This window comes from Cyprinodon tularosa, unplaced genomic scaffold, assembly GCF_016077235.1.
Source record: "Cyprinodon tularosa strain WSP-4 unplaced genomic scaffold, ASM1607723v1 ctg246, whole genome shotgun sequence".
In the NCBI taxonomy this organism is placed as follows: domain Eukaryota; kingdom Metazoa; phylum Chordata; class Actinopteri; order Cyprinodontiformes; family Cyprinodontidae; genus Cyprinodon; species Cyprinodon tularosa.
Genome location: NW_024038913.1, coordinates 1147597 through 1159153, shown reverse-complemented (window position 1 = coordinate 1159153; position 11557 = coordinate 1147597). Strand labels below are relative to the sequence as shown.

Below are 11557 nucleotides of genomic sequence, written 5' to 3'. Positions count from 1 at the left end.
GTCAATGTACCTTAAATGCTTGAATTAAATTGATCATTGCAGCTGATAAATATCCAGCTTTGGGAAAACATCTGCCAGCTATTTTGGTCAGGCTTTCTTACACCACCTGTCATCCATCTATTCAGTATGTTGTTGTGGGAGGAAAAAAAAGCATTCATAATAATTTAACTGGAAAAACTAGGCCCATGTTTTTGGGCCATGTCTATTTTTCCGGTCTTTCCAAACTAGCACTACTGGAGGAAAACAGCCAACATTTTCAACAGGGATTCCTTTTAATTAAGAACTTCAGAGTAAAATGAAGCCATCATAAACATAAGTGTATTCCAAAACATGGGGTACAACATGCAAATGTCAGGGAAGATCAGTTGTCAAAATAAAAGCATGAGTTAAAGTTGAGAATCCATTCACAGTGCCACATGATTTGATTAAGCACATTAATAGGTCTTTGGACTAAATGAACACTCACTCAGGCCTTTCAACATATGGTTGGTGAAGAACAAACCTTGAGAAGCAGACATGAAGTTTTTGGCTACAATATGTAAGAGGAATATGGAAATGTGGAATTTAAGTTTACAAAAACACAGGCTGTCATTCTAACTTGAGGAAAAGTCTTTTACCCTTACACTATTAGAAGGCTTCTGTCCTTTTAAATTTACGATCAACTTAGAAAGCATAGACTGACAGTCTTAGCAGAGTGGACGTAATACAACTTTAAGCTCAAGAAGTTAGTAGAAAACTAGCATTTAAAAAAAATAAACCTGAAAAGTGTGAAACACCAGCACAAAGAAAGCAGACACCAAATCCAAGTGTATAAACAGCTTCAGTGATGAGTTTTTAGCACATTGAGCAGCTTTAATGTCCAAGCAGGGTTCCTGATGCCTCCAAATTGTGTTGGAACTGAACATTCCTCTCCAAGATCTCAGGAAAACATATTAAGAGAAGTTAATTTATTTATTTTGCAACCTAAATGTACACACAATGGAGCTGCAATACAGTGGGTGCAATGAATCATTTGGGTTAGACTTGTCACTCTTGCTTTGTTTCTTCCTGCACTTGTTTCACTTCTTCATAGGTGGGTTCCTCATCTTTACCCTCTCCTTCTGCCTTGGCATTAGGGACCCACAGCCCGGAGTCGATGCATCTCTTCATGTGAAGTTTTGCCTCCTAGGATTATGTAGAAGAATTACTTGCAATCCAAAACTTGTCAAAATGGAAACAATGCTCCTACGGAGTTAAAAATATGTCCATTGTAAAAATAACTTACCGTCGGGTCCATTTTGGTAATGACATCCTGCAACATTTGGATGTCTTTTTCATCGAAGCATTTCTGCATTTCCTGCATTAAAAAAATTATGTTTTATAAACCCCAAGAATCTAAGCCAAACTAAAGAGGCAGAAAAGGCTAACAAGGTCATAAACGGTGAACTTACAGGTGGTAGAGATTCATAGACTTCTACAGGATCAAGCCCACCAGGACCCAGACGCTTCTGTCGTTCTTCCTCTTCCAGTTCCTTCATGGCCTTCTCTATGCGGATCTTTGCCCTTCCTCTAACTCGCTCCTTGAACGCATCGAGCTCAGCGTTGAAAGCCTCCTGGTATTGCTGATCGGCTGTCTGTTTGAAAACGTACAGGACAAAGACAATGAGCCTTAAGGGATTTCAGCACATTCCTTTAAGGGGAGTTCAGAGGCATTCAGGCACAGCATTGACGGTGTGGAAGAAACTAGAGATACAGCTGAATTTTTAATTCTTGTCTCATATTTTGCTTCTAAAGTGCCATACGTTTTGTACGCTTGTTTCGGTCTTCCACTGTATATTTCTGGTAACTGACCACTTCAAGATTAATGGAATCATCTTAAGATCGAAGCATCACTCTAATCCAGAAGAGAAGGCTTCTATAGATGGTTCCCTGGGAGCTTATGGATTTATTTAAAGTCCCACTTCTTCAAATCATTTTAATAAATGACTAGAAAGAACAACCTCTATTCACCACAATTAGTTACTAGGCAAAGTAACTATACAGTTACCTTATATACTCTAAAATGTTAAAGTATTGGGATAACTTTCCCCCTTATGGAACTTTGAATACAACTGGAAATTCAATTATATTAGATGCTCAATATGGTTAATAACATAAATATTTAAAAGGACAATACATCTGGAAAAAATGTGTACTAATCTGTGCCATTTTGGTGTGTGTGATGGGACAAGTGAGTCACAACATAATTATGTAGATGTTTGTTTATGATTAAAGAAAAAAAGCTAATTGCATGTTTTAGAACTTAATATTTTTGCATGTTGACAGCCTACCACTGGCTACAAAATAGGTTGAGGCTGAAAAAATAATGCTTTTAAAACATGTGATTAAAAATATACTTTGCAATACCAGACGTTCTCTGTTCAAGGAGCACTGAACCCCCCGCCAACACTGCAGTTCCTCAGCCAATCAGCATCACCTATGAATATCTCAGTTCCCACCTCCTCCCTCCAGTAAAGATCTCTTCCCAGAGCAGAGACACTTAGAAAAAGTCGCTTTGATTAATCAACGATTGTAGTTACCTGCAGCGTTAGATCGCAAATGATGTACAATGTTCTCGCATTGCTGCATTTAAGTAAAATTTGTCCATAATTTGTACTTTAAGTCGTAAAGAACTTTTAATAGAGCAGACTTTAAGTTTTTTTTTATTTGCATTTAACATTATATTTGTTAACGAGCAAATATTAAATTAAAGGAAAGGAAATCAAATCAAAAACAAAAAAGAAAAGCAGTAGAACCACTGTCCGGATCCCAACATAGAAACAAATCAATATTCCTCCAGAGATGCCAGCGGGAACTTTTCAAGTGATTATGGTTTAAATGGTCCGTCATCATGCACACAAAACTTTGGATTATGAGACTGAATCATCTAGAATTAAAAACAAACACAATTAACCTACCTGACAACCAATTTCTTATGCTTCAGAGTTACCAACCAATTTAGGTAGAACTAAAATCTGATTTTGAGTGAGAAAATAATGTAATCTGTGCTTCAGAATGTCTGGAAGGTTTTCCTTCTCTGAAGCCAGAGTAACCTCTTCACTATAGAATAGAATAGAATTCAATTTTGTCTTTGTGCACTGTCACGAGTACAAAGCAACGACATGTGGTCTGCATCTATCCAGAAGTGCTATACAGAATATACATACTATTACAGATGTATGAACAAGCAAAAAGTAATAGTTAGGGACTGTAAAAAGTTGTGTATAAATATAAATAGGAATATGGGAGCTACATGCACAGATTATATAAGTCTGTTTGCAAAAATAAGTTTGTCTCATCTGGTCTTTCCTCATCTGTGTGTCAATCGAGCTCAAAGACCAAGATTTTTTTTTTTTTTTATATATGCTTTAATAAGTAACAATTCTACATGATTAAAGATATAATGATATGTTGTAAATTATGTGTCTTTGTTACTATATTTATGTAGAAATCCTTATACATGCAAAAAACAAATGATTGTTTATGGCGGGGCCCTGGCGGTTGGGCTGGGGTCCAGCTAAGCGACTTCAAAACTGAAACCTTTACAGAGTGTTAAGAAATATTCCTGAAGACTACTCTAGAACCTGACTAATCACTCTGGCTCTTTTAATGAAAAACACAACCTAAAAGATGTTAATACGGGGACAAAGTTGTGTAAGTTTGTAATTCTTGGGTAAAAAAGAAAAAAATATATAAAGATTAGCATTGAAAGTGCTGCTTTAACCGATCAATTAAAGTAGTAGTTTTGGTTAAACAATCCATCTTCCTACCTTAATCTTAGCAAAGAACTGGCGGAAGCAGCCACGGGGGTCCACTTTCAGGCTTTTTGCCAACTCAAGTATGAACTGCATCACTATAGTCTGATGAGCCACTTGCTCCATCAATGCGTGTTTCTGCAAAACAAAGAAAGTACATTTGGAATATTACAGATGCTTTCATCAGAGGACAAAGGGAACAGCTGGAAGCAAAATGGAAGAAGATCAAAGTAACATTCCAAATAACTTACATCATTTAAAATTTAAATTTTAATCAAGCTAAAGAATTTAACACAATCCTGTAAAACCAATGCAGATGGGGCAAAAAATAAACTGTTTACCTCTTCCACTTCAAGGTCAATGCACATGATGACAAGGTAATTAGCAGTTTCTTCACATACAAGATGCGGGTTGTCAGAGAGGTATTTCTGGCTGTCATCCCAGCGCCGCAACATGCCTCAAGTAAAAACAGTACAGAAATAAATATCTCCAGTTTTAAATAAAGAGTTAATTATAAACACACACATTAAGGTTTGTTTGTTGGTGGGCTTTACCGAAATGTTTGATCTGCTTCTCGTACTTCTCCACAAAGGTTTTATGTTTTTGCTCCTTCTCCTCTTCAGTCTCTTCCCCTGCCTCAGGTTTGACATTGACGATGCTCTGTCAAGGACAAAGCAATACATTGGTTCCATTTCAGAAGTTGAAGCTCTCACTAGGTGCATTATGGAAGATATTTGATCCACAATTGCAAATTTAGAGTACTTTTTATGCAACATATTTAATCTCAAAAGTATTACCCTTTTAACTTGAAATATGTCAGTGGTTTAAGATTGTACACATAGCCTAAAAGTTAACAGTGAACACATCATACCAACGTTCACACCAAAGGCGTGAACACACCAAATCTGATTCTGCGTCTGATTCGGACAGAAAATCGTGTTGGACGAGGCTGCGGAGTTTAGCTCATTGAAAATCGATAAGGAGGATCACACCCAACGCGATTCTGCGTAGCTCCGACTGAGCTAGATCCCAGGTCTATTTCAGTCAGGCTAAGCAGCAATTCAGCAGGAATTTTGTGGGCCTGACAGGAAGAGAGATACAATTATCTCTCCCCTAGAAAAAGAAAACTTTAGGAGGACAGAAAACAGATATGGCAAAAGAAAAGTGATCCTCTTTGAGACACACTAAGATGAAAGTAATGAGGAGCAGACACTGACACAGATAAGTGCTGCGTATCTCACTCCATTAATAAAAAAAAAAAATACAAAACCTCAACAAATCTTCTATTTCTGTTTGAGAATCACCTCTCACTTCCTCAGCCAGCATATAAACTGTTCCAAAGCCAATAATTTTGCAATTTCTCTTTCTTTATATGTAGTTTAAGATGCTTGCATTGAGTGAGACTTTGCTTTATAGCTGCGGCAGTGTTTTTCTATGTTCAATATATTTTTATATTTTGTCCAAGTCAAATGTGGAAAGTTATTTTAATTTGTGTGTAGCACAGACAGAAGTGAAAAAAATATATACCCTGCATAGTTGGAGCCTCTCTATACGCTAAAATCGGATCAGAGATTAAAAAGTTGGTGTTCAAGCCTTAAGAACACTGTTCAGAGTGAAAGTTGCTACTGAGGGAAGTTGACTTGGAGTTAGCTGTTTCGTTTCCAGCAATGACGGGTTTAAAATTAAGTCAGGAGAATGGGATGCGATGGGAAAATTAAACGCAAAAACATCACAATCCCTTATGTTGCTGGAGTGTCTGAAAAGCTCAAGAGGATTTTCTCCAAACACAAGATCCCAGTACATTTCAAGCCAAACCAAACCCTTAAACAGAGGCTAGTGCATCCGAAAGATAAAACCCCCAGACCAAATATGAGCGGAGTGGTATATGCTGCTCAGTGCAGTGAGGAATGCTCTGATCTTTATATTGGAGAAACCAAACAACCTCTCCACAGACGCATGGCCCAACACAGAAGAGCGGCCACCTCTGGACAAGACTCCGCAGTACACCTACACCTTGTGGACAAAGGACATTCTTGAGGACCAGAATGTCCATATTCTGGATAAAGAAAATAGGTGGTTTGAGAGGGGCGTGAAGGAAGCCATCTATGTTAAGAGAGAAAAAACAACTTTAAACAGAGGTGGTGGACTAAGATTCCAGCTTCCAAAAACATACAATTCAATCATAGACATGATCCCTTCCAGATATCACCAAACCCCCCACCCCATCACAGAGGAACGAGGGACTTACCCGCTCCAGCCGGTGAACAATACCTCCTTAACGACCTACCCTTAACAATCATAGACAGGTTTCAGCTATTACAGGAGACAATCCCCCCCTTAATGACAATCCCCCCTTTAACGACCGACCCCTAGAATCATAGACAGTTTCAGATATTACAGGCTAACGATGGAACTAACGACCCATTCATCGGTTTCTATTGCATGTTTCCAAGCGATACAAGGCATTGTCTATATAAGACTCAAACTCACTGCGGATCCAGACATTTGAATTGAGAAAGCTTCCTGGAGAGGTGGCGAAACGTCTTCAAATCTTGAAAACCAAGTCCAGTGGATATTTTTTGAATTTTTACAGAATAAGTCAGGAGAAGCAAAAAGGTAGATCCTATAAGCCAAGTGAAAGAAGGGTGTATTTTTTGTTCTATTTATTACAATAGTGGGGTGGTGCGAACAATTGTTATTCCAGAACAGGTCATTAAGCTCCTTTAATGCTTTGAACTTTTCACTATTTCAAACCCAGCTTTCCACCAACTTATTTAGTCTTTGCTTGACCAGGATATGTGAAATACCTCCACCTCTGGCACAATGATTAGAGCCTTCAGTTATTATAAAGCACAAATAAGTGAATGTCATTCCCACTTCAATAAAGTTAAAGTAATAACTGCAAACACTTAAAGAACTTGTCAACTAAAACTAAAGATTGCTCTACCAAATGAAATGGCATATTGTTTAGACTGTTTGGTGGGAACCACAGCATGAGTGATGGGGGTCACCTTGCTAAAACCCTCTTTGCTGAGCGTGTCAACGTTCCAGGGCATCTTCTTCTCCTCCCTCCGATGCTCCTCCATCTTCTTCGACCAGTCTCTTTCCTCTTTCTTTAATTTCTTTTCCTCAGCCTGGACTTTGCTCAGCTCTGCTTTGGCATCATCTGATGAGGCAACGCTCAGCTGCTGGAGTTTCTTCTGTGTCTCTGCCAGCCTGCGCCGACAGTCGTTCAGACTCTTGTTGATATCTTCTCCTTTCTTCTGAAACTCCTCCATCCTGTTCACACGAGCCTGAAAAGAAGCAGTTTTAACATCTGATGGATCTTTATCCTGCATAGATCCCCGTTTTCTGGTTTGCAAACAATCATTTATAAGCTGAGTCTTAACACCTGGTTGATATACATAAACTGATTCAATGTTTTGATCAAGACATTTATCAAAGAGATTTATCCTTTGTAATCTTTAAATCGTCTTAAATCGCACCTCGTGTCTCCATCTGAAGAGGCTCGGTGTGTCAATGTTTGGGTGGGTATCATCTTCATCATCTGAGACCTCAATGTGGTCCCACACGCTGTAGTCTATCCTGGACATCCTGCCAGAAACAACTCGAAGCTAACCAAGTTAGCCTCCTTTAAGTCGGATAAAAGGAAGCGTTAAACAAGTCTAACGTGGAAATGCAATGGGCAGCAAAACACCCAAACGCGCAGCACTACTTAGGAATACGAGGCTGTGTGTAATCTAGAAAATAAATGATTTTCTCTTCCCAGAACAAACGGGAGGAGCTCCACAGCAACTACTAGCCAGATGCAGCTACAGAATTCTAGAAAGATTCGTTTCAAGTTTCCGTACTACGTCATCACGTCGGACTCAAGGAGCGATTACGACGCCGTAAAGCAGGGTTGCAGTCGGAATAAATCGATTTTTGGTAATTCACATGATCTAGCACAGAAAATAAAACAGTGAGGAAACATAAAGACAAGCCTTATAGGGAAAAGGAAATATTTAATAACTTTTTTTTTTTACAATTCTTTGTTAATTTATGAATATGGTAAATTTACTATTTATGAATAACAGAACAGAAAATTGTATGTTATAGTAAGTAGTACAACATGAAGAAGTGGTTTACAAATCAATTGTATATTAAAATAACATTATCGTTAACACATATGTTGATCACCTTTATTGGGCTAGCGATATATGCTTTTCATTAGATTTGATGTTTTATAGTTTCTTTCAATTTTAGTCATAATGGCAAAAAGCTTTACCAAGGCTCTTTTTTCAACAAATTATGTCACAGATTCAGTTTAAATATTCACTTTTGAGTTTGACAAAATTTTTTCTTAAAAAGAGGAAAACTATAGATAAATGGATATTACCTAATTTTAATAAATTAGCTGAATTTTTTTTTTTTTGTGCTGAGGAATTAGTCCATGATGATCTTCAAACCGTATGCATTACATGAATCTCTCTCTTAAAAAACAAAAGTTCAAATATTAAATATAGGAAAAATAAAGGTTATATTTACCTGTTCATTATAATCCAAGATTAAATGGAAGAGACAATATCTTATGTTTTTTCCACAATGCAAAAATGAGGGAAGAAAATGCTAACAATTTCTGTTTGAGGTACATTACATAATTAAGAAAATAAAAAGCTCTGATTAATCTATAAAAAACTATTTTACAAAACAGGGAATTAATCGGTTACCCCTATATATATGTTAATTTAGGGAAGAAATTAATATAGAAACTGAGAAATACTACACTCACAGATAAATAACTTTAGTTGCAATGACATCAAAAATTGCATTTGGCAGCTAAACAGGTAGATTGAACGATTATTATTACAGAAATACACAATTATTTTCATTAGACAGATTATATCTTTTTCTATATGATTATTTCCATTGAAAAGAGATGAGGATCATGTAAGTTGAACTGATATTTGTTAAAGCTGTGATACATGTTGCAAAAGTAAACCAAAACTTGCATACAGGACTTTTTTCAAAGACTGTTTTCTTTACATTCACTGTGATTCTTCCTGTTACATATATACATTTTTTATATACATGTCCATAAATTATGCCATTAAAACATAAGACATTCAACTGATTTTGGTTCAAAATTATGAACTCTAAATTTACATAGTTATTATTCCTTTTTATATTTACGATTAAAGCTTACAGCAGGTTTTCTCACTTTCAAAAACAAAAAAACTACCATTTTAAAAACACATTCTTAGGTTATGAGGATTGAAAACCTCCACTTCCTTTGAAACCTCCCTGACCAGATATATTCAAAACGAGATGTTTTTCTGTTTAGCTGGGAATTAGTGGAAGAAGTGAGAGGCTGACTATCAGACATGGCATCAAATAAGACTCCAGAGACATTTATCTGATACCTCAGTGCAGTCCATAGCTAATGGATGTGGAGAATTAGATTAATGATGGTTGCCTGGGAGGGTCGTAACAGTTAGCCAAAATGTCCTTGGGTTATTTAAACATTTTGGAGTTTGAGCCAAATTATAATCCTGTTTGCTTTTTTAATGACAGTAAATTTATTTCATAACTGATGGAAATGCAGCCAATCAGCTTCAAAAACAGATGTCCTCGAAGTTGCCCAAAGCTGATTCCCCACTTTGCAAAACCCAATTTAGTTATGAACCAAGGACCAACCCTTCACTCTCAGCTCACAGAAAATAAAGCACATTTGTCAATGAAATCATAACTGTTTAGGAAAAAAAAGAAGAAAAAGAGTGACCCAGGCAAGGTTAAGGTCATCAAACAGAAATTTGTGAATTCAGTTATACCTTAATGAGTCATGGACGGCCTGCTCACTAGAGTGCTTCATCGTTCTTTTTCAGATAACAACGGGTTTAAACAAGTGATTTTATTGTCTCTAATTGCACCAACTATGCAATGTTCACTTAGATCTTTTTCAAAAACAACTGCTGTGGAGTATTTATGTGGCATGTTGGAGATGATTGGCTTGGATATTTAAAACAAGTACAAATATGACTTCCAATAACTTGAGAAACTCTAAAAGCAAAACATGGTCGTCAGATCATCTGATGCTGACGGTATGAGGGATGACGTTTGAGTCAAAGCAATCAGCTGGTTTTCCTTAGAAAACTTTGAATCAGTCTGACTGTATCGTCTGGTTGAGGTTTCTCTGTAAAGTGCTTTGAGATGAAATGTGTTGGGAAATGGCACAATATAAATAAACTGAACTGATTGAGCCAGTGTTAATTTAAATCACCTACTAGAGGGATCTCTTTAAAAATTAACCCAGACTAACACTGTACCAATCATTGAAAAATAATCAGCAATAGCACAGGAAAAAAAAAAAAAAACACTCCACCAGAAAAATAAACATTTAAATTAAAATGATAGAAAATAAATTATTTTATCAGAATTAAAAATGTATCACAATAATGATAAAGGATATTATAAATGCCCTGTGATAGTACCAGGGTTAGGCTGGACAAAGGATGGCAAATATCGTTTTGAGATCCTGACCTCTTGAAAACAAGAACTGTAAAAAAATATATAAATACCTGAATTAATTTAAATGAAAATCTAAAATTAATTCCATTTAACAAAACTGGTAATAAGTGGTCAAATACAGTTCAAACAAAGAAATGCTATGTTCTGACCATGTTACATGTTAGCAGGGCCTTGGCTTTTTAGCAGACTGGCTTTGTTCAATCTGCCCCAGTGTAGCTGTGGGTATAATGTGGCATGCCACATTCAGCACGTGAATGTGTGAGTGAATGTAAATCTTTATAAAAGTACAAGGCATTTACTTCTTACATCACACAGAGCCATGTAGAATACTGACTTCATGGTGACCTGCTGGCTCTTTAGTAAATTTAGATGCACCTGTATTTATATCACTTTGATGAAGGAATAATAAATGCATATGAGATAAAAATGCTATGATTGTCGAGCTGAGATGTCAAGGACTGTTTATATTCTAACACTGTCTCACTTGTTTAATCCTGACATGCACAAGCTTGTTCCTAAACGTTACAAACAAGGTGTTAGCAAAATGGCAGAGGGCCAGTTCAACCTTCTGGTTCTGCAGCTTCTTAATAGGCCTGTTTGAAGTCAAATATTTATTATACTTAGAATCTCCATGTGCAGTTCTTCTGCTAAATCACAGCATACTTTAGAATAACACAGACCCTATAGATTGATGGAGTGCAGGTTTCTAACTCCACATCAAGGAGAATGGCTCATAGTCATGTTTCGCTCTTGTTGTCCGCCGGTTTGGGCTGCTTAAAACCGGAGCAGCAGACCGAGTTTCCAGCATGAACTTCACAACACCTCCGCATGTCTCGGATCATATCCTCGCACAGACTCTCCAGGTACTTATTAGCTGCAAGGTGGGGATGGAGTTAGACAAATATCTTCCTAAAAGAACCTAAAACAGCGTAACACCCGAAGTACCTTGTAGACACTTCTGGATGGCGCACGCTTGCTTTTGACAAGGGTCTTTCTGCGGCATTTCTGAAAATAAAACGGAAATACGTTTTTTCGAAAATGTTGTTTTGTTGTATTTAAGCAAGATTGTGTTTAAATAGACCCAACGTGACTCCCACCTGTTTTAATAACATGTAAAGTCAACCGCAATATGGTACTTCCGCCTGTTGTGATCACGTGACGCGTCGACAGCCAATAGTCTCTGTTCTAAAACAGATACAGAGCGACATCTTGTGGTGGGTGGCGGGATTACAGCGTGAACAGAAAATGTCGCTCATGAATTTAAAACAAATTTAAGA

General features: G+C 37.0%; 2 protein-coding genes across 2 annotated transcripts; both read right to left on the bottom strand.

Annotated features, from left to right (window-relative positions):
• Positions 1-253: 253 nt before the first annotated feature.
• On the bottom strand, positions 254-7612 carry LOC119785283 (hsp90 co-chaperone Cdc37). The gene is made up of 8 exons (XM_038287832.1): positions 7259-7612; positions 6785-7066; positions 4328-4433; positions 4115-4230; positions 3789-3911; positions 1431-1613; positions 1265-1336; positions 254-1164 (listed from the first exon to the last, which is right to left on the bottom strand). Exons 1-8 carry the CDS (start codon positions 7364-7366, stop codon positions 1027-1029), a joined length of 1128 nt encoding a protein of 375 aa, XP_038143760.1. The 5' UTR covers positions 7367-7612; the 3' UTR covers positions 254-1026.
• A 923-nt stretch (positions 7613-8535) lies between these two features.
• On the bottom strand, positions 8536-11442 carry cmc4 (C-x(9)-C motif containing 4 homolog (S. cerevisiae)). Its single transcript, XM_038287833.1, has 4 exons — positions 11378-11442; positions 11226-11285; positions 10961-11154; positions 8536-10308 (listed from the first exon to the last, which is right to left on the bottom strand). Exons 2-3 carry the CDS (start codon positions 11281-11283, stop codon positions 11018-11020), a joined length of 195 nt encoding a protein of 64 aa, XP_038143761.1. The 5' UTR covers positions 11284-11285; positions 11378-11442; the 3' UTR covers positions 8536-10308; positions 10961-11017.
• Between the last annotated feature and the right edge of the window lie 115 nt (positions 11443-11557).

Coding starts and splice junctions, on each gene's coding strand:
- cmc4 (XM_038287833.1), bottom strand. CDS start 11,283: ATGCCGCAGAAAGACCCTTGTCAAAAGCAAGCGTGCGCCATCCAGAAG. Junction 11,155..11,225: donor CATCCAGAAGTGTCTACAAG/GTACTTCGGGTG, acceptor CCCACCTTGCAG/CTAATAAGTACCTGGAGAGT.
- LOC119785283 (XM_038287832.1), bottom strand. CDS start 7,366: ATGTCCAGGATAGACTACAGCGTGTGGGACCACATTGAGGTCTCAGAT. Junction 4,231..4,327: donor GAAGCAGATCAAACATTTCG/GTAAAGCCCACC, acceptor TTTTTACTTGAG/GCATGTTGCGGCGCTGGGAT. Junction 1,337..1,430: donor TCTATGAATCTCTACCACCT/GTAAGTTCACCG, acceptor TTTTTAATGCAG/GAAATGCAGAAATGCTTCGA.